We start from the raw sequence: 23,799 nt of genomic DNA on the forward strand, positions 1-23,799 counted from the left end.
CGCTGGGTTGCTTTGTTTGGTTTCATCCCTCTTCTGTGCATCTTCCCTCTCTCCACTACCCAGTCAGATACCTTTTATTTTCCAGGGCTGGAGAGTAGTCTCTCCCAAGTTTTAAAATTTTGATAACAATCCCTGAAATGTGCCAACCAATTTGTTTGTGTTGATTGACACTTTTAAATAATTGCTCTAGCTACAAAATTGGTGCAGTATGGGGGTGAAATTGAAAAGAAGAAAAGCTCAGGCAGCCTCTGGCAATAGCAGCCAAGGGAGTTGGCCGGAAGATCCCTTTTTTCTGAGTTTTCTGCTTTCTGATCAAGGCAATCTCTTTAGGTCAGTTTTCCAACATACTGATAGTACCTTGTCCAGGCTTCCACCTGTGTTCATTTTGTGAGCAAATATATCTTTATTTTCAGAAGTTGCTAACAGATATACTTTGAAATCTCTCCCTGATTTATTCAGAGAAAAAGTAGTGAACTTCTGTTTCTTTATTTTCTTCCTTGTGTTTTACTGGGAAATGCCAATGATATTTTGATAACTTATTTCCCCCCATAAAGAAAAAAAATTTCTGTTTACATAAAGGAACTGAGGGGAGTGTTTGATAAGAAACATCTGACTCTAAAACTCTTTTGGAGATCAGCAATGACTATATGCAAAAACTATAAAATAAAAACCTTGTTAAAAACCTTAAATTTCATTTTAACTTATTATTTTTATTTGATTTTTTGCTATTCTAACTTTACTACTAAAGATTAGGAAAAAAAAACTATACATATAATAAACATAGTAAATATACATGTTTCTTCAATCACTAGAGCAGGATCCCTGCACATAAATGAATATCACAATAACCTAGAGGACTATTTGAAATAGACTTCTGGGTTCTCCCTGAAGATTTGGGATTCAGTGAATGTGGGGTAATGCCTGAGATTTTTCATTTCTACTAAGTTTCCAGGTGATTCTAAGGAACAAGTTCCAAAGTGGTTCTAAGGAACCATACTTCCAGAACATCTGGTTAAAGATACTGTTCATGACCCACATGCTAGTGTATTATGGTTAGATACATGGAAAGAAAGGGTGCAAGAGACAATATTTTTATGAAGATTATATCTAAATTATACTGGTAATTTAGCTTTTGTGCCATTTGCACAGTAAAGAAAGCCATCACAATCTTTTGCTCATGTTGACCTAGGAAAATAAATTTTACTCTTTCTCTTTTCTGAAACTATCAACATCTAAGCCAATTTCACAAAAGAATATAGGAAGGATTAAAGATTGAAGAAAGGTGTTTTCCATGTTCTGCATTTCTAGATAGGTGCATGGGTTGTTTTTAACTTGTATAATTTGTAATTGCATTCGTTGCATCCAAAACAATAAGAGTCTTTCTCATCTCAATGAGAATTTGAAACTGACATAACAAACTATGAGAAAATGTAACATCCAGAATCTTTAAATTCTGAATCTGTTTTCTGATGTTCAGTGCAGATATAACAAAACACATGTCTGAAGGTTTTGTTAAAGATCCAGTAAGGTAGCAGTGTGGCATAGATGGCATAGCAGATAATAGCACATGTTGAGTGATTAGTAGTTGTCAAAATTATTGATCATGCTATAATTATTAAAGTCAAAATACGGTGTGTATAGAAACACACTCCATGTTCAGTGATGCAGAAAAACTGATTTGTTTAGAATATTGAACTAAAAGTTTCAATTAATTAGAAACCATAGAGGCTAATGTTTTATAGTCACAACAACTTGCATTTGCCATTGTACTGCATACTTTTAAGTCACTGTGGAACTAAATCCAAAGGATAGGTTGATTATGTTGAAAACTATAAAGGCATTTTATAGCTCAATTTGTGTCCTTATACCTAAATTCTCACCAGTATGTTATATGCAGACCCTTCCACCTGTTAAAACGTGAATTTTTTTTAACCTGAGGGCTTTTTTTGGCCACTAAATTCCACTTTCTCATCTATGTGACAAGTTTTAAGTACTAGGAACCTAAAAATTTCCCAACAGCCTTCAAACGATGATGGATTGATGTATATATAATGCTTTCCTTCCCTCAATTCCAAATGGGATCACCCTCAGAATTGTTTCCCATAGATTTCCAATAGGACTAAACTTCAGTCACTGACAATAGTTCCTGGGATTAATAAATATGTCCTTATATTCTTTCTTCCCTTTTCTATCAACATTCCTCATTGTGCTACCAGTATTTGTTTACTTAGTACATGCACATCAACTGTATTTGAAAGGTCCTGTCATAGTTGGCCTCTGGAGGAACCCAAACTGTGTGTGTTTCTAAAATATACATACACATTGGATGTTAAGAAAAAAAAATATGTCCTATAGGTCAAGACCACCAACATATCTCTTTATTAATTCAACAAATTGTGTTTATTCCTTTTTGCAATGAGGAAACTTATGCACAAAGGGGAATCATGGAGTCTATGAACAAGTAAGAACCTTAGTAGGTAGGATATTGGCTCTTGTTAGGTTATTTGAAGCAGGGATTAAGGGCTTTGCTTTAGATTGCTTGTTAATGGGTGGAGGTAACCCCACTATTGGGTATCTTATCTTGTCTAGAAGGAAGGAAAATTAGTGACGCTGAAGTTGTAATTGATAAAGAAGCAACTGTCACTCATATTAATGAAGACAGGGAAATGATTGCTATTTTGTAGTTTGGCCAATGCTGATGCTTTGGTCTGCATTCAGACATGATTATAGAAAGATCCTGCTGATGTCTTGATCTACCCTAGTAACAAAGTGGTCTTGTCCAATGAACTATGGAACTGTTTATCTTCCAAAGGAGAAGACCAAGGCTTAGCTGTGAATGCTAAGTCAAGTCCTGATGTCAGAGGCTGCTTTTGTCTTTTTATTATCTCTCATGTATTTTCAGTTACCAAACAGAGCTTTCCTCAAAATATGGTCCCAGAGATGGCATTAAGATGGCTTTTATGTGTTAATTATCTTTTGACTTAAATAATAATATTTCTACTAATTTTAATATTATTCAAATGTCCTGGTTTAGATCTGATTTCAATTATACATTTCTAAGTATCTTTAAATTAGCTACTATTGAAATATTTGGTTCTTGTATATGTATATAGATGTATACATAACTGGTCACAATACATACCCTTGTACAGAATACTTTTCAAACTATTCCTATGAAAGACCTGTTATATTCCAATTGTAATCTTTCCTTCAAGTTTTCAATTACACTTAAATCTAAATGTATGGAAGTAATCAAAGTCAATACTAGATTTACTTTTATGAATCTCATCCTAACAGGGATATTATTTTTTAAAAAAATATATGATATAAAGGAATGCATTTTGGAAGTGAAAATTTTCTTTGTTTTTCAGAGAGCTAAAGAAGAGGCTCAGCAAAAGGAAATGAAAGTGAAACTCCTTACCGAAACCGTAAATAGTGTCATAGCTCAAGCTCCACCTGCAGCACAAGAGGCCTTAAAAAAGGAACTTGACACTCTTACCACCAACTATCAGTGGCTGTGCACCAGGCTCAATGGGAAATGCAAGACTTTGGAAGTCAGTTACCTTTCTTGTCCTTATCAATTTTATATCAAGATGTGGCCATCTGTAAAGCAAACTGATTAACATGAGTTCTGTTATAAAACTACTTAGGCTTTGTTTAAGTCAACTTTTCATCATTGTGACCAAAAGACCCGACAAGAGCAACATAGAGAAGGGAAAGTTTATTTGGAGCTCACAGTTTCAGAGGTCTCAGTTGAAAGATGATCAACTCCATAGCTCAGGTTCTTAAGTGAAGCCCATCATGGTGGAAGGGCATGGCAGAGGAAAACTGCTCAGGACTTTGCAATCAGGAAGCAGGGAACTCCACTCATCATGGACAAAATACAACCTGAAACATGCACCCCCAGTAACCAACCTCCTCCAGCCACTCCCTATATGCCTACATTTACTACCCAGTTAATTCCTATCCACAGATTAATGTAGTGATTAGGTTAAAGCTCTCACAACCTGATCATTTCCCTCTAAGAATTTTTGTGTTGTCTCACACATAAGTGTTTGGGAATCACTATGCAAACCATAACAGGTTTGAATTCCTCACTGAAGCACTTTCAAGTTCGATGACTTTGGGTCAGTTGTTTAACTTGCACAATACTGTTTCCACTTTGTTAAATAGAAAAAATAATACCTACTTCACAGAGTAGTTGAGAAAATTAAATGAATTCGTACACTAGTGCTCAATAAACAGAAGCAAGTATTATTCTATTCTTTTTTATACTATTATGAATATTAGGTAATATAAATTCTTAAAATAAGTTATTTTTAGATTTTTAGAAAGTTTTTTTTCATGTATTTGAATGTGTATAAACTTATTTAAGTATCTTAGTGGGAAAGTATTTTTTGGAGATGTGTATGTTATTTTAATTATCTATAATAATTGCTGGGCCCTATAGAGTTCTTTACAAGACATGTTTCCTAACTAGCTCCTTGTTTGACACTTTACATTATATCTATTCATTATCACAAGCCCTGTTTTCTCTTTCCCATATGCCTTATTCTGTAGACTGTCTTTATCTGAATATAGAGATGAGTTCAACTACCTCAAATGATTACCCTGCAATTATATATAAAAAATAAGCTACAGTGCTCCTTTATCAAATACTATGCTAAAGAGCGCAGAATTTACCTATTCCAAATGCCAATAATGACAGACACTGCATATAAATTGGACATGGCTTTAAGTCCTCTTCCACAACAGAGGGTTGTCTTTGTGAATATAGTTGAAAAATAATTCAGGTGTCTCATTATTATTATTAAGGGATATTATTCTTAGGTATTGTTATATGTTAAAGTGTTTGATATTCAAAGACAGATAAAATACAGACCAGTAGACCTTAAAAATATTTAAAAATATAACTTTCACCTGAAGTGCCCTAGATACATTCAATATTATAACTTTCTAATGAAATCTTTGGCTTTCTCCATCATAAATTTCAACCTCTTCTTTGTCTACCAGCCCTCTTTTTTTCAAATCTAGTTTACTCCTCAGACACAGGACAAGAGCATTGTCTATGCCAGAACCTGTTATATTTGCTGAGGACATACACACATCTCTTTTATTAGTGGTATGTGAATGCTAGAAAAAATAAACAATGGGAAGGGAGGTAATGGCCACTGTAAAAATCTCAAAGTAAAAACTAATTCACTACAAAGCTACATAAGGGAGGAACTTCTTGTATCCAGGAAATTGTTTTCTGACAATAAGTAAAACACTTAAATATTATTATGTTCTTAATTCTTTACATCAGCATTATCTTTTATTTCCTTTTACTCATTTAAATAATAATCTGTTGTTCATTCAAAATTTATTTTAGGTACATTTTCAAAAGGGAACTTTTATTTTTATCTTAACAAAATTTTCAAAAAGTTTTATTAAATTTTCTATTTTATCTGAGGTGATGCTTCTATACTTTCTTATTTGTATTTTACTTAACTAGTTATTTAGCCCTTTATTTCTTGTCCACTGATTTTACACATATACTTTATCTTATCAACAACCTTATGTGTAATCATGTATACCTTAATCAGTAAACTTTAGCAATAACAAATATAGGTCTGTACACCTCTTCAACAAAAACATGGCATAAACATTATTATCATTTAATTTTGAATTTACTTCTCCCATCTTTTATAATATACATATATATAGATATATATACATATGTACATGTATACACACACACATATATGCTTAGAACTTCATTTACACCTTCTTATTCTTCCCAAATTAGCTAATGTTATTGCTGTTTCTATTGTAATTTTTATTTTATATAATAATAATTTAGATTTTCCAATCTTATTTTACTAGTTTCTGTGATTAATTTTGCTTTTAATCTTTTCATTTCTTCTGAATTCAGTTTCCTTCTTTCCTTCAATGTGAGTAGCAAATGCTCTTTTATTTTGCATGATTGAAAATGCCTTTGTTTTACCCTTAGCATTGAATAATAGCCTACTTGAGCATATAATTATGTCAGGACAGTTATTTTTTGCAACACTTAAAATATTATTTCTTCATCTTTTGAAATTTCTTTTATTAAGAAGTCTGCTGTCAAATTATTGTTTCTTATAATTTTTTCTGGTACCATTTAAATTTCCCTTTGTTTTCCAAGCTCTGCAGTTTGTCTCTATTTCGTCTATGTGTACATTTGCATTCATTTGTATTTTGTCACTTGGTATGCTTATAAGAATAGAGAAATTATTTCTTTTTTATCAGTTCTTCATTATCTTTATGAAGATTTGTCTTTTTTCCAGTCACTCCATTCCTTCCTAAGGGAACCTTTATTTGATCTGTGAAGAATAGCCTCAACCTATATTCTAATTCTTGATTTCTCTTTACAATTTTGTGTATTCTTATTTCTGTGTGCCTGATTCTGTGTATTTTTTTTTTGAAATCTTTCAGTTCTAAATTATTTTTTCAACTCCCTATAGCATAATTTATTTTATTCTTCAGTAGATAAATCTACTCATCTCTGTGTATACATTTATCTATATATCTATAAGTATATTTTCTCAAAGACCATATTTTTCATATTTCAAGATTTAATTTGAAAATCTGCCTGTTATTTTCAAGATATATTGATTTTTGTAATAAATTTCATTTCTTCCTTTAAACATTTTAAAAATATATAATCTGATAAGTATTGACTTATTATTAAGCACAAAATTGTTTAAATTTTCCAGTAGCCAAACCAACCATGTAGTACTCCACTTTCTGACTAGTAGTTGGCTTCTTAAATAATACTTGAGTGTGACTCTGTAACTTTGTATTCACTCTTAGTTATTGAAATTTACTCTAATTTAAATTTCTTATGCTGTATACAAGTCTGACACCAGTATAGTTTGATCTTACAGCTTTGCACATTTTTATAGAAGTGCAAGTAAGAAAAAGGGATCTGACAGTGCCCTCCTTTCACCCAGTTTCTGGATATTGATCTTTTAGTGTTGGAGTAAGGAAGAGTAAAGAGGCAGAAATACTGTGTTCATGCTGGGGTCCTGCCCTAATGGGGTCCAGGGGTCCTGAAGGATGAGTGGCGTCAGCGCAAAGAATGGGACAGATGTCATTCCATTGGAGCAATCTCCAGAGAAAGAGCTCTAATGCAGCTTTCTCTGGGTCATCTTTTACTGCATTTTTTTCTCATCATTATGGATTCAGAATAAGTCATTGATTATACAACTTCCAAATTTTGTCATGATGTGACATTTCCTTAACAATCACTAGGGGTATAGAAAAATGTGACATCAATTTACATTTTTCCAGGATGTGACATTTACTTATGAATTATTATGTCTACAAAATCATTAAAAAATATGTCACTAATTTACATTTTTTTCAGATTTTCCCAAGATGTACCATTTTTTCCCAAGATATACTATTTCCTTATTAACAGATGCCAAACTATGTAACCAGACTCTAAGTCTCCTACCCTATCATTAACCTTTAAATTTAAAGTACACCTGTATTTTATTTCTAATCTAAAATTTCCATCTAAAGAAGTCCCCTTAAATCTTATACTTAAAATATCCTGAAGTCTATAAACTATTCTTAAAGCATATTAGGAACTTATACAGCTAAAATTTAAGAATTCTAAACCCAAGAATCTAAATAAGATAATATTTCTAACATTATTCTAAAAGTATGTCTTATAAAGCTACTTTAATTAATTCCTACATTAATTCTCATAAAACTTTCTCAAAGAGTTTCTTTGTTTCTTAGTCAAGGTACACTAGTTCTTATATTTTTGTAATTTCTCTCACTGAAAGGCAAGTTCTGCACATCAGTTCACTTACTGCCAATATTAACTATGCTCATCATAAGTCCCTATATGAAGTAAAAAAGGATTTATAGAAAAGAGGAGAATGTATCTTTATATGCCTTAACTTTCCTAAGTATATAACATAACTTTCCCTTAACCAAATAAAACTACATATGGTGGGCTTTGTGCAATAAGCATAATGACTAGGCTTTCTAAAAGGCCAGAAATATGGGCTTTGGTTCTTAGTTGATATAATCAATGTGGTACCTAGAATTCTCATGACCTTTTGGAGAATGATTGTTGTCCATTATCAGTTTTGTCCTCAATGTGCTGAGATAGAAGAGCAGCCTTCTTATTTTGTCCTCGATATGCTGAGGGGTAGTAGAACAGCCTTCAAGGCATGAATTACCTGTTATGTCCTAGACATCTAAAATTTATTTATTTTTTTAAAGAGAGAGAGAGAGAGAGAGAGAGAGAGAGAGAGAGAGAGAGAATTTTAATATTTATTTTTTAGTTTTCGGCGGACACAGCATCTTTGTTTGTATGTGGTGCTGAGGATCGAACCCGGGCCGCACACATGCCAGGCGAGCGCACTACTGCTTGAGCCACATCCCCAGCCCCGCCATCTAAAATTTAATTTGGTTTGGCATTAAACATACTCATGCCTCCTGTCAGAAACATAAACATAAAAATGAAAAGTCCCAATTACATAAAAAAGGGTCTCATGGTTTCAGTTTCCCATCAGCACAGCTTTGCCAGCACTTATCCTTACAGTGACCTTGTCACAACAGTGGGAGGGGGAGCACCTTCACCATGTTCATGAATATTCTTTTCTTAAATGGTCACAATTGTTCTTTCCTTTTGTTAATGCTCACATACATCTGTGATCAGTCTCTTGTCCTCTTTCTATATATTATTACCACTCATCTCTTTTCTAGGACTCTGTGGAATCTGCTAGGGATCTGGGTTGGCTTTGTTCATATGGACTTTGAAACCTAAAAGGGCTCTCTTAGGCACTCATGATTCATTGTAATATTTGACAAAAATTCCAGGCCAACTCTTGTCTATAACCTATACCACCTACCCTTTGAAGATTGCATGTCTTTTTCAAGAAAAAGACTCATGGATTTTATTATTTGTTCTAATGCAAATCTGTCCACTTCTACATTTTTTTTTTTGAGAGAGAGAGAGAAAGAGAGAGAGAATTTTTTTTTAATATTTATTTTTTTTAGTTTTTGGCAGACACAACATCTTTGTATGTGGTACTGAGGATCGAACCCGGGCCGCACGCATGACAAGCGAGCGCGCTATGGCTTGAGCTACATCCCCAGCCCTTCAGTTCTACATTTTTATATATAGTTTTATGTGAGTTGTGATATATCAGTATTTCTTTATTTGGGGGATACATACAAGTAGTTTACTCTTTTTATTTTTATTTCACACATAGCAGTAGGATTTATTTTGACATTATTATGAATGCATGGAGTATAGTTTGCTTCAATTACACTTATCCTTCCCCATTTCCCTCCGCCTGTTCTCTTTTCTCTTTTTTTCTGATATTTCTATTTATTTATATGTTTTAAAAATTAGTGTCTTGTTTATATACATGATGAAGTTTGCATCTTTTGGAACAATGATTTAGTGATCCCCTAAAGCCTTATTTACTCACCATGCCTCAACTAAAAACCTGTGGGCACTGGAAGAACCAATTTCCCATTCCTCCCAGAAATTGAAAAGCTTGAAAGTGTTTTCCTTTGATTCCTTTTTGGTCATACCAATATCGTAAGAGGAAAATTAGTATCAATTACTCATACTTAAATATACCAACCCACTAGATGAGTCATTCTCCTTTAGATCCTGTAAAAGAAAAGGGATCTACATGAGTTTGAGTTGGTATAGCTTCATGGTAGAGCACTTGCCTAGCATGCAGAAGGCAATGGATTTGATCACCAGCAACACACACATGAATGTACACACAAATGAGTGTCACTAATTTCCATAAAAATATGTGAAAGAATTGCATAAATTTCCAGACTTTCCTCTTTTCACTCCTCTCGAACAGCTTCTCCTTCAGGCTCTATTTGGAACAGGGCTTATAAAAATGAGTTATTAATGTACTCCCCAAATAGAATGTAGGTAATGTATCCCTTTTATGCCTTAAGCATAAAAACTAGATGTCAAACTCAAGGAAATAAATCCTACTGGACATATATATGATCAGACTCAACATGTTTATAATAAAATTGTCTAAAATTGTTCTATTATCTCTGTATCATAAGATATAGAAATTATAATTCATTACAACTTATGACTTCCTCTAATGGCAATGAATTTTCTTATGTGTCCAATAATTTTTTTGTTTGTGAGCTCACTTATAATTTTTTCTACTAGAAATATCTTTTGTTTTCTACTGTTGAAAGTTTTTTTTTTTATTAGTCCTTTTATTTATTTCTACCAGGATCCTAGAGTTTTTATCATCATGTGTGATACAAGTTTGAGTTTCATTTTCTAATGGGAGGATCCTTATTTTCCTACTGAGAATCTAAAGATTTATCAGCCTCCTTGCTAATTTCTTACAGTGGGTAGGGGTTTTCTAGTTCTTGTATTCAAGATGGGTAGCATACTACTTTATTCTTTTCCATCTGTCTGGCATGCAGGCGACCATTGCCTCATTTCCTATCCCAAGTTAGTGTTAAATACCCCAGCTTCTATGGCATGTATCCTGTTTTGATAAGCCAGTATTATGTTAAGCTTGGTTTCCCACTATTTACACTTCTTTTCTCCTGACACTTGAGTTTTTCTGAAACAAGTTTTATAGATGAGCTTTGAATTTCAAAAGTTTCCTTTATATTTAATCCAGCATTTCAATATGACTGAAATAGGGTGTGAGGTTGTTACCACATCAGCTCCATGTACTATTTTGAAAGGAAATTTGCTTTTTAATTTCTACTTTCCTTAAAGGCCACTTAGAATTCTGTGATTTCAAAGTAATTTTAAGTTCCAAACTGTTAAGTTTAACAGTTATTCTAAGTGGCTTTTAGCTCCAAGTTTGGTTTGGGGACTATATTTTATTTTGTAAATGTGACCTGTAAAGCTGGTACATTCAGCCTCTCCAGCTGTGTCCTTCAGATGCACTGAGGACAGAAGAGGCCATCCATCGTGATGGTTAAATCAGCAAGATAGTTCATTACCTCAGTCTGCACCAAAGTTAATAAGACACATTATCAATTGCATCCCCTTATCTTTAAAGTTCTAAGGTACCCTTGGGTATTTAAGGAGATATTTATATTTTCCCACTGGGATCTTTGCCCAGAAGGAAGACAGCCTGCAGTCCAGCAGTAGCTGGAAATGACCCAGATTTAAGATGTCTATCACCTTTTAAAGCAAAATACTTAATTATACTATTTGTGATTAAAGTATTTATAAAATACCAAGCACATAAGGAAAGGTGGGAGGCTTATAGGACCTCTTAGAATGATATTTGTCATCAGAAGAAATAGAATATCCTCCATCATTTGTCAGAGCTAAGAACAAAGGAGAAATGTGGGAAAACTGAGTTTTATTTTTTTTTCCTGAAATCAAAATTCCTTTCTAAGCTTGTATTTTGGTGGTCCCAGCCCACTGATAGCAAGTGGTGATTATTATACTACTATAAATACAGTAGTTATAGATTTACTCAAAATTTACAATCCAAAAGCTACTAGAAAATGACTGTTTTAATATTTAATATTTATTCTCTCTCAGCTGTCTGTCTTTTCCTCAGAAGATATAATCATAATCTAGAAATATGCCTGTATCATTCCTTTGCAATCTTGATATTGTTCTCTTTTGATTTTCTGATAATTATAAAATGGCAACCTCTGATATATAGGTTACTATGATTTGATACGTCCATCTATTTTGTTCTGTTCATTACCTCAGTGTGCTCCAAAGTTCTAAGGTACCCTTAGGTATTTAAGGAAATATGTAAGCTTATAACCCTTAATATCCTTTATCTTTTAATCAGAGATAGAATATCCTCCATCATTTGTTGGTATTTTTAATATTTTTATTTGTGCATTACAATAGTTGCAGTTGTTTTCTTTATGTTTGAGGCTGTGTTTTCAATTTCTTTATGAGGTATCTTCTGATGATTATAAGGTATTAATTTTTATGTAGTAAAATGTATATATCTCTTTTATTATACTCAGTTTTACAAAATGTTTTATTTAAAATGTCCTTCTATATCCCCCAAGTCAGAAAGATCCTTTTCTATATCTTTTAGAAATATGAATTTCTTCTCCTGATTAAGTGTGTATACAAGTCAGTTTTACAGTATCAATCAAAGGCCCATTTCACAGGAATTATACCTGTAAAATAGTAGTTGTATTTTGTGATAATATACCTCAAGGAAATAATAAAAAATATGAAAAAGAAATGTATATTCATGAGCTATTCATTCTACATTTATAAAACTTAGCAAAACTAAAATAGTCAAACTATCCAATAAATATCTATTGTTATGGAAACAAAGATATAACCACTGAAATGAAGTCTTAGATTTTCATTAAAATCATGGCTTCCTGCTAAAATGAAACAATAAGATATAATAGTGAAATGAGAACTAGAGTTAATTCCGTATTTTAATTTTAAATATCAAATGATCAATAGACCATAAAGTTTAGAAGAGATCAAAACAATGATAATGATTGATGTTTGAGAAATTGGGGCTTTCATATTCATTTTTACGTATTTTTTAAATTTTTTAATTCCCAGGGTTTAATGTTGGTGAATATAATATTTTAAAATGGAAATCTCTTGATCTTGAATTTATTCATGTGATAAAATATTTCCTTAATGACTTATAATTACAGAGACTTTAGATGTTCAGAGTAACTACTTGTACTTTAAATTATTACTGCAAAGGGAAGGTGAAATATATAAAATAAATGTTATACTTTGAGAAATTTCAATGATGGAATGACAGCTTCATGTTCACTTTCCTACCAAATTATTTTATCTCTGATATGTGTTTCTTTCTTAGGAAGTTTGGGCATGTTGGCATGAGTTATTGTCATACTTGGAGAAGGCAAACAAGTGGCTAAATGAAGTAGAATCAAAACTTAAAACTACTGAAAATGTTCCTGGTGGAGCTGAGGAACTCTCTGAGGTGCTAGAAGTAAGTTGTAAAGTAATACATGATGATAATTTATATGCAGTATTGAAAGAGGATGATAATTTGTATGCAGTATTGCAAGAGGTCAGGTATCAAACAAGTAGAAGAATGTAGTTTCTATGTGTCACTCAGTGATACTTTTTTTAATTGGTTGTTCAAAACATTACAAAGCTCATGACATATCATCTTTCATACATTTGATTCAAGTGAGTTATGAACTCCCATTTTTACCCCAAATACAAATTGCAGAATCACATCAGTTACACACTCACGTTTTTCCATAATGCCATATTAGTGACTGTTGTATTCTACTGCCTTTCCTATCCCCTACTATCCCTCCTCCCCTCCCCTCCCATCTTCCCTCTCTACCTCATCTGCTGTTGTTCAATTCTCTCCCTTGTTCCCCGCCCTTTCCCCTCACAACCTCTTATATGTAATTTTGTGTAACATTGAGGGTCTCCTACCATTTCCATATGCTTTCCCTTATCTCTCCCTTTCTCTCCCCCCACTCGTCTCTGTTTAATGTTAATCTTTTCCTCATGCTCTTCCTCCCTGTTCTGTTCTTAGTTGCTCTCTTTATATCAAAGAAGACATTTGGCATACTTTTGATATAGCCTTTTTCTCTAAGATCCTTCCAGGTCTCAAGGTTTACAAAAAAGGGTCTAAATTATTTTTACAAAGTACTCTTCCTTTGTGTTATAACACTGAATTCTATATAGACATTTTATCTGCTTAAGTCTACTACAGACCTCTAAAGACGTGAATGTACAATTATGCTTATTTGGAGTAGACCTAAACAGTATGACAGTATGAGACATAAATTCCACTTTGAAATCTACATGAATTGAATTGCAGCAACACTTTAAAATATTCAAATTTAATTTCTAGGAATTTTTACAGCTTAGAAAATATGTTTTCTGATAGTAAATGGACATGCATTGTTACTATGAATACCTTTAAAATGTTCAAAAATTTTAGTAAATCTTCACGTTTTACTTTGGAAATTTGTATTAAGTGAATTTCAAAAGGTTTGCAAGGATAAAATTTGAGTTGTGTTAACTTCTAATATTTAACCATTCATGCTCTATGCATTTTACAATGCTTTTGGCTTATCATTTACATGTAATGAATATGTATTTTAGCATTTGTAATACCTATACAATTATATGAATAGTGTAGCCCCTGTGTAAGTCTACAAATTAGGCCTAAATTATCTGAGATGTGAACAAAGTGTGAAATACTTTTTTAGATAGACTAGAATTAGAATCTTAAATATCAGGGCAGATAATTTTATCCAATTTCTTTTTTTTCCCCAAGAGAATTATAAGACCTGAATAAGTATCAAGAACCTTGAGGACAGTCACAAGTAGACTATAATTTTGACCCTGTCCTATTCTAAGATATTCATGGGGCAAACATTTCTTGTGAAATAACAATGTGATTTATCTTCCAGAAAAGATGAAACCAACTTAAGTGATGTACTAAAACTCTAGGGAATGTAAAGGAATGAATAATGAGAAAAGGTAGAAAACCTGAAGCAATACCAGAGAATATTTAGAAAAGGAAGTAGGGGAAAGGCTTATTATTACTATTTACAATTCTGTTTGCTAAAGTAGACTGACAGTGTTGCTGCTAATCATTCAGGAAGACATTTTTGAGCAGCACAGGCTAGACTATCAGTTGTCAAGAATACAAAAACAGTATGACTTTTGGGTAGGCATGGTGGTACATGCTTGTAATCCCAGTGGCTTGGGAGGCTGAGGCAGGAGGATCCTGAGTTCAAAGCCAGCCTCAGCAAAAGAGGTGCTAATCAACTCAATGAGACCCTGTCTCTAAATAAAATACTAAATAGGACTAGGAATATGGCTCAGTGATTGAGTGTCCCTGGGTTCAATCCCTGGACTCCCCCCCCCACCAAAAATAAACTGTAGGACTTCTAAATTTCCTTACACCTTAAGAATTCTATAATTGATTACTTAATTTTGCTTTGTTTTTTGTAGTTCCCTTTTAAAATTAACCGCCTATGGATTTCATTAGGACATAAAAGAAGAAATGTGTCTATGAAAATAAATATCTGCAAAGTTAATGTGTGTTAGAAGTAGTAAAATGTTTAAATTACAAAGAAAATTACTGATAAAAACATTTTTTATACTAAAAATATGTCTTTTTAAGTGTTTTGGAAGTCATAGTTATATTTTTTACAAAATCATTCAGAAAGTCTCTATTATTTACATTTCCTTAAATTTATGAGGAAAATATGTTGAGATTTTTCAGAATTTGAGAAAAATATAGAAAATACAAATATGTATTAGAACATTTCAATTTTTTAGCATAAGCAAAAAAAAGAGCATTGAATGAATTGATGAAAACATGTCCATCCTTTATTTTATAAATATTTTTGACACCTAGTAAGACAATATTGAATCTATTGTTTTCTCATACACCTAAAGTTGGCACTGAGATTGTTTTTTCCCTGTAAATCTAGCCAGACAACTTTTTTGGTTTTAAATAGTATGTCAGTTTATTATTGGTGGGCAGCTGTAAATAACAGAAAATAAGGCAATGGCTAAAGCTCAAACATTTTTTTTTCCTCACAAAAAGATTTACTAGAGGGAAGTTATACAGAGATGATAATGGTTCAACCATATAATGAGGCACCCAGGTGCTCTTTCTTTTATGATCCCTTACTCAGCATGAGGAACCATATCATTTTTACCTGCTCCTCAGCAGGTGGCTACTCTACCTACAGGCTGTGTTTGTATGTATAAAAACATGTGAAAAGCAAAAGGATTTTTTTCTTCCTCTTTCTTCTCTCCTCCAATCCTGTCTTTTCTTTCCTTAAATAATACAGATTAAATCCAGCAGCAATCACTCTACCACTCGACCACAACCTCAAACATTTATTTTTTATTTTTTTATTTTGAGAAATCTTGAACTTAAGTCTTCCAGCATCAGCTTCCTAAGCAGTCATTTGCCATGGCTCCTGGCAGGGATTTCTTGAGATAATGTTCCTTTTTTCTTTTCCTTCCTTCCTTCCTTCCTTCCTCCTTTCCTCCCTTCCTCCCTTCCTCCCTTCCTTCCTTCCTTCCTTCCTTTTTAATTTGAGGAGAGGAATTCTATTCTTGAGCTTCTACCTACATATATGTTTAGAATGATGTCACTTGCATACCACTATGTATAAGAGAAGTTAAGAAAGTGAATATTTTATCTTTCCAGGATTTAGAGTAAAGGATATCTTAAAGAAGGTAAATCATTTTTAAGTGTTCGGTTCATAATGCTATCATAACCCCATAAAAAATCATCGATCAACACACTATTTTTTGAAGCAACAGTGTTCCTTCTTATTTGATTATCCCAATTAAAATTCACTTTAAAATGCTTTTGGCTTAATTATATATAAATCAGAAATGTTGAGCATTTTTTGTTAATTAAACATATTTAGAAAGAGAAGAGAAATATTAATTATTGCAAATGTATTTCAGTCTCTTGAGAATTTGATGCAACATTCAGAGGATAACCCGAATCAGATTCGCATATTGGCACAGACCCTAACAGATGGTGGTGTCATGGATGAACTGATCAATGAGGAACTTGAGACTTTTAATTCTCGTTGGAGGGAACTACATGAAGAGGTATGAAGATAAGTGAAAAATGTCTTTAATCTTATTTTCATAAATGTATAGCAGATTTAGAAATCTCAGATAAAATGAGGAATAGTTTCAGTACTAGCTCAGCTCCCAGGTGTTTGAGCAGCACCAGAATCTGACTGAGTTCTTTACACATGTATATTGTAATTTATCTTCATTTATGTAGGATTTTTTAAACAGGAAACTGAGATATACCAAGAACAGTACCATGCTAAAGTCTACAAAGTAATGAATAATCCAGTATTGATACTAGTCTTGGGAATCAGGATCCGGTCCTCATTCACCCTGTGTTGAAGATTAAACACCCAAGAAACACCTAGGCAAGAGTAGAAGCAAGTTTCATTAAAGATAGAGACAGAGATAGACTTCTTTAGAGAGAAGGAGCCCCAGAGCTGGAATCCACAGGAGTGGGAGTGTCTTGCCTTTTTATAGATCTTAGATTTTCTCTCCACTCCACCATCTCTCTTTGTCCTGCCTATGTGAAGGTAGGAAAATAGCAATCCAGAGCATGTTCATTTGCAGCTCCTTACATTGGGAAGTATGAATCTCCCAGATCTTTGGAGGTGTGTTAGCATTGCAGGTGGGAAATAAAATCCTGAGGTTAGCTGTTAGCAAACTATTTCCTTTCTTTGATAATCAGCTACCTGTCCTTTACCCCTGTCTCAGTATTCAAGTCAGATCCTATCTGAATCAGACTGATTTCCTTACCCAAGAATACCAATATGGATTGTTAGTCTTTATATGCTCCTCTCTCTCTTTTACACAAAACCCCATACACATTTGTTATACTCACATATAATCTCTTAATAATACATATGATTCCATTAGGACCCTGGATATTGTTTATTCCTCCCAAATAACACAACAACTTTTTTATATATAAGATAAATTTTCATATTTCTGAATTCACATACATATGCATAACTTTTCAAATCAAACTTAACATATTTCTCCTAATCAAATACTGTTTTCATACTCTTTCATAAATAAAAATGGATTTTTAAAAATAACCTGTTTCATCATGATGTTTAGTTTCATATCCATTTACTGAGAGCATCTACTATATGTGAGATACTGTTCAACATTTTGGCTAATACATAAGAAAAAACTATCCAGCATAATTTATGGATTGATTGTTTAAGCCAAAATTCATTGATTTCATATTGTGTGCAGGACATTATCAATACTATCCATATAGGGTGTGAAGGGGAAAATAGAGACTAAGTGGGGTGGTCACTAGGGAGACCTTCAGGAACCCTTTTGATATTTAAATGGAGAAGTTTTACATGTTTTAAACTAGAAGAAAAGTACTGAATAGGACCTCTTCTCTCTCATATCCTGAAGAGAATTCGCTAACAGTAAGGTAGATCTGTATAGGTATGGTAGGAGCAGCCTCCAGGTTTTAATCCTGCCACTGTATTCCAGTAAGTAGTTTATCCATATGAACATAAGGGATTGGACATTGGAAAGGATAAATTTGAAACAATTCATTATTTCTTCCTTGTTATTCTGTTACTGAATGTGAGTCAAAGTAGATATTCCTAGGTGGTAACTAAATTGATGGTAATTTAAATTTGGAATTTGCTCTAGAGTTATAATATTCTTTTATTTATATTTGTATATTATTTTCAGCTAAGAAGTTATAGTTCAAGTTAAAAAAAATCAGAAATCCCATCATGAAACTGGCTTTGGCTAAGGTCCAACTTTAGGAATACCCCATTCCCTAATCAGATCTTGGCATAAGCCTTATTCATAAAATAATTTTATAACCATTTATAAACATAAACTACTTATGGCCTTGTATTTCAAAGGTCTTTGATATGAAACCAACATAAGTCCATGCTAAGCATCTATAATCTGAAATCCAAAATGTTCCAAATTCACAATTTTTTATTAGAGCTTTATGGTTATACATAGTAATTGGCTTCATACATAGTAATTGGCTTATTTTTTTTGCTGATCCTTTTTGAAAAATTTGAACCTGACTTTATATGATGAGATGCAGGCACACTATATATGTATAAATTTACTTTCAAGTTATGTGTGTAGAGTGTATATGAAATTAATAATTTTGTGTATGGAGAAATCCCCACAATATCTCATTAGGTGCAAATATTCTAAAATCCAAAGAAATCTAAAATTTAAACTATTTCTTTTCTCAAGCATTTTGGGTAAGGCATACTCAACTTGTGATAATTCAACTAAGGACACTTTGATAGAATAGCTGCTCTACCATAATACTGTACTGCATTGCTAAAGCATGAAATTTTGAATAAGAAAAACTTAGATAGGAATAATCCCTGGAATTAGTCAGGGTGCAGAAAGGGCACCAAAACTACATCATCAATTGAAAAGGAAAGATTTCCTAAAGAAGTATTAGCTGTTTACTGGGAATTAATTATTGTGTGTGCGTGTGTGTGTGTGTGTGTGTGTGTAACAGCTTTTTTTCATAATTCTTAAGAACAATGAAAGAGAACTCTAAAGAATGTCCTGGTATGGGTGCATAAGCACGTACACGCACGCATGCGTGCGCGCGCGCACACACACACACACACAATGCCCTGGGAATAAGGGATAGTATTAAAGGAAGGAACTGAGTGGGAAAGGGAGGAGCTCTACCCAAGACTATATTCAAACCTCTTTGTTAAGCCTATTTCTGGGATCCATAAGATGGCAATAGAGTTTGCTGCCAAGAGCTAATTTGTAGTTAGGGTGCTCAAGTTACTATGAAGGGACTATTGGGATTGGGTGCTGACAAAATTCACAGGAAAGTAGCTTGTAATGGATGTTATTGTTTTTTATTTTTATTTTTTGTTTTTTAATCAGACACAATACCTTTATTTTATTTATTTATTTTTATGTGATGCTGAACATTGAACCCACTGCCTCACACATGCTAGGCAAGCACTCTACCACTAAGCTACAACCTCAGTCTTCTTACTTACTGTTTTTTTTTTTTTTTTTTTTTTTTTGAGAAGCTGGTTGTTTTACACATTAAACTCCTTAGGAAACTACCTGTAGTGGTTGCTTCTGAACTTGGGAGACCAGATGGGACTCCAGGAAGCTCCCTATGGATTTGCTACCCATGTTGAATTCACCACTGGAGCACCCATACAATATGCCAGATTCTACCTTTTCCACAGGCTAACCAGAGTCACAGGTATGAAATGTAAAAGCACATTGGAACATAAGAAAGTTAACCTCCTCCATTGTCACTCCAATGTTTTCTACTGAGAAAGCTTAACAACATGCCAACTGGCTAAGGGAGAAATATTTCAGTATCAAAAACAGGACAATATTGGCCTGGGGCTATGGCTCAGCAGTAGTGCACTTGCCTGGCATATGTGAGGCACTGGGTATGCTTCTCAGCACCGCATATAAATAAATAAAAGTCTATCAACAACTAAAAATATTTTTTTTAAAACAGGACAGTATTGAAAGACAATTCATTTATAACTGACACATCCCCCTATAATTTATTTCCTATGTGTCCTTGGGTAGTAGTTCAAGGTTTCCACATCCTCATCTGTAATAATATATCCTGTTACTTGGGATTCTTATGAGAAAAAATATAAAATACTACATTCAAAGTGCTTAGTATTATTCTAGGAACATAGTTAACAGTCAATAATGATTAGAACTTTTATTTTGACTAGGTAATATTCTAGAGTACCTATTCTCTAGAAATGTGGGTATATACATAACTATGTATATATACCATTAAGAGCAAGAATAGGCAAACAATTATATAAATTCTAATATGAAATATAATTAAATTGAACATATTTCCATTAACTAAATGTTTCCAGAACAGGATCAAGCATAATTTATTTCTTAAGGAGGCAGGAAGTTATTGTGAAAATGTTGAAGGCATAAGCACAGACTCAGAAAGTTAGTGTTTTTCTTTTTTTAAACTATTAAGCTTTTGCTGGGATTCATGGTACATGCCTGTAATCCTAGTTTCTCAGGAGCCTGAGACTGGAGGATCAGAATTTCAAGGCCAGTCTCAGCACCTTAGTGAGACTCTGTCTCAAAATAAAAAATAAAAATAAAAAGAGCTGGAGATATAGCATAGTGTTAAATTGCCACTGGGTTCAGTATCTGGTATCCCCCCCCAAAAAAAAATAAAAAAATGAAGGGTTTTTTTTGAGTGATAAAAAAGAAAAGGAAAGCAAAAAGAAAATGCATCAGATAGGGAAAAAAAGAATTTATCATTCTCTAAATCTTAAAATTGGAAGGAGTTCTCTAGCTCTACTTCAGTGATCACTTAAGCAGAATGCAATAACAGCAATAAATAAAACCTGAATGAATAGAATTGAAACTGTCTTGGCTATGCTTGTATAGATATTTGATCAATACTAATATGAGAGTTATTTGGCAATAAAAATAACTTTTGAGATTAGAGTGGATTAGGATGGGCTCTAAATCACATGACTGGAATTCTTAGAGGGCCAGGTAAAGACAGAGGCACACAAAGGGAAGAGGGCATGTGAAGACAGTGGCAGAAACTGGAGTGATGCAGCTACAAGCCAAGGACTGCCAAGGACTGTTGGGAGCCAACAGTGCCAAGGAAGAAGTAGGGAAGGATCCTTCCCTAGGTTTAGAGGGAATGTAAGTCCATTCAGTTTTGACACCTTGATCTTGGATTTCTAGATTTCAGGACTGACAGAATGGTTTCTGCTATGTTGAGCCAAGCCCTTGGGGTACTTTGTTAAGAAAGTTCTTGAAAACTAGCATGAAGTTTCTTTTTAGGGGTGATGAGAATGTTCTAGGATGGATGGTTGCATACTTCAGTGGATATTATAAAAATTACTACATTATATACTTTAAGTTGGTGAATTTTATGGTATATGAATTATAGCTCAATAAAGCTATTATTAAGAAATATTTAAAGTTATTTAAAATGCCAACCTTGAGTGACCCCAACATGGAGAGCTTCTATTTTCAGTCTATCATTGAAGGTGAGAGGAAATTGAGAGGTAAATATTAGATATTAGTCAAATAGGACTGGCTGCTAGGTCTGTTGCTGATTTGCTATAGGGACTTGCAACCTTTTAGACAGAACTACATCTGCAAAGACCTTATTCTAAAGTCACATTCTGAAGTTCCAGGTGGACCTGAAATTTATGGTGGATGCTATTCAGTCTAGTACAATACCTATTAGCACTCAGTCCTCATTTTCTCTCAACCCTCCTCCACTCCTGTGGCAACCAATAATCTATTTTCTGCCTATGGATTTGCCTGTTCTGAACATTACATGTAAATGGAACAATATGTAGTATTTTCTGACTAGCTTCTTTCACTTAGCACAAGGTTTTCATGATTCATCATGTTGTAGCATAAATCAGTACTTTATTCTCCTTTTTAGGAAATAAAATATTTAGTTGTATGGATAAAAAAATAACTTTTGATGCTTTAGGTCTGTGATTAAAACCATATCACGTTAAAGATCATATCCTTCTCAAATTCTATAGGGCTAGAATTTTGCAAGATACGATATTGAGTCAGAGTTAAGATGATGGGTACAAAGAGTGCTTTCTTATGTATAAGGTGTAAAGCACTTTAATCAATTATAGACTACTTATGTAATAGAGAAACACATAATAATTCATCACCTAAATCAATCCTTTGGATATTCCCACTGATTATCTAGAGACAGTGACGGGTGTTTTGATGCAATAGACTTGGAACTTTGGGATACATATTCTGAAAGACTAGAAAAACAGAATGATTACACTAAACAGAGTTTTTAAATAAAAAAATTCCCCCAAATCCACATTATGCATTAATACATTGTAGTCAAGAATTCTGGGGGTTGGGGTTGTGGCTCAGTGGTATAGCACTTGCCTAGCATGTGTGAAGCACTGGGTTCAATTCTTAGCACCGCATATAAATAAATAAATAAAGGTATATTAACAACTAATAACAATATTTTTAAAATTCTGAATTTTTTTAAGCCATTATTTATGTGATTTTTTATCTGAAGAAAAACAGTTTTCCCATTAATAAAGTAAGTGCTTTTTCATTTGAAGATGAGCCTTAACCCATTTTCTTCTCAATTAAATGCCTATGTCAGAGGTTTGTGGTTTGTTTTTTTATTGCCTACCCATGTTTCTTATAGCTACAATTATGCAGAGTTAAGGTGATATTTAGTTGCCTGTTAAATCAATCAAACAGCCAGAATTTTTATTGCCTATGAATATTTAAAAGGGACAGGCTAGATTCCATTCCTAATTTCAGAGTGTGAGTTTGCATTCAGATAAGTAATAAATTATTTCTGTCACTCTAAAAGGCATCTTTCACTCTTCATAATCATCTGGCACTATATTTTCTACTCAGAGCAATGATTTGAAGGATGGTTAGCAAACCAGGAAGCAGCTCCAAAAGTCATACCAATTCATGTAATTTTTATGACTACTATAATAGCTTTATTCTCCACCATAATAGTAACCAAGTCACAGAAGATCTTTTAGTAATATAACAAAATCTATAATAATAGTAATAATACTCTAATGGTTACAAAGACCCAGGTACTGTTCAGACACGTGTTCTCATTTTCTTGTTTAGTTTTCACAGTATCCCTATGATACGGAATATTTTTTCTACAAGTAGTTTTAGTTTTTATAATTTTTTTATTATACATGACAATAAACTATACTATGGCATAATTGTAAAACCATGGAATATAATTTGTTCTTATTCAGTCCCCAGTACTTCCCTTTTTCCTTGCTTCTTTCTATTCTGTTCCCTTCCCTCTACTCTATTGATCTTCCTGCTTGTTACTCACAGTTTTTTTTTTTTTTTTTTTAGTTAGTGTCTTGTGGTTGTACATGATGGTGAGATTTCCTGTGATATTTTCATACATGTATATATGAAATTTAGGTCAGATTTATTCCAATGACTTTTCCTATCCCAACCCCCCTCCCTTCATTTTATCCTCCTTTGTCTTCGCTGATCTTCTATTCTTTTTTTTTTTTTAAAAAAAACCCTCCCCTTATTTTGGATTAGCTTCTGCATATCAGAGAAAACATTCAAACTTTGATTTTTTTGGAATGACTTATATCACTTAACATGGTATGGAATCTTTTACACCCCCTAGTCTATACAAATGAAAAGGGATTAACAGTAATAAGGTTAGGAAAAGGCTTGCAAGCATTTAGATCCAGTTCTCTTGGTAGTTGGAGTCT

The 23,799-nt window shown here is 33.2% G+C and overlaps 1 protein-coding gene across 11 annotated transcripts in view; it reads left to right on the top strand.

The window, feature by feature from the left end:
• Dmd (dystrophin) overlaps positions 1 to 23,799 on the top strand; it is a 2,205,817-nt gene that overhangs the window by 841,914 nt on the left and 1,340,104 nt on the right. For all 11 annotated transcript variants that reach the window (XM_058572890.1, XM_046425263.2, XM_046425265.2 and 8 more), the window contains 3 exons: positions 3,372 to 3,554; positions 12,834 to 12,968; positions 16,448 to 16,597. In XM_058572890.1, coding sequence (XP_058428873.1) covers positions 3,372 to 3,554; positions 12,834 to 12,968; positions 16,448 to 16,597 — 468 coding nt within the window. The remainder of the gene's footprint in view (positions 1 to 3,371; positions 3,555 to 12,833; positions 12,969 to 16,447; positions 16,598 to 23,799) is intronic.

Source organism: Marmota monax, unplaced genomic scaffold, assembly GCF_021218885.2.
Source record: "Marmota monax isolate L192 unplaced genomic scaffold, Marmota_monax_Labrador192_F-V1.1 WCK01_AAM20220418_F8-fsc00075, whole genome shotgun sequence".
Classification (NCBI taxonomy): Eukaryota; Metazoa; Chordata; class Mammalia; order Rodentia; family Sciuridae; genus Marmota; species Marmota monax.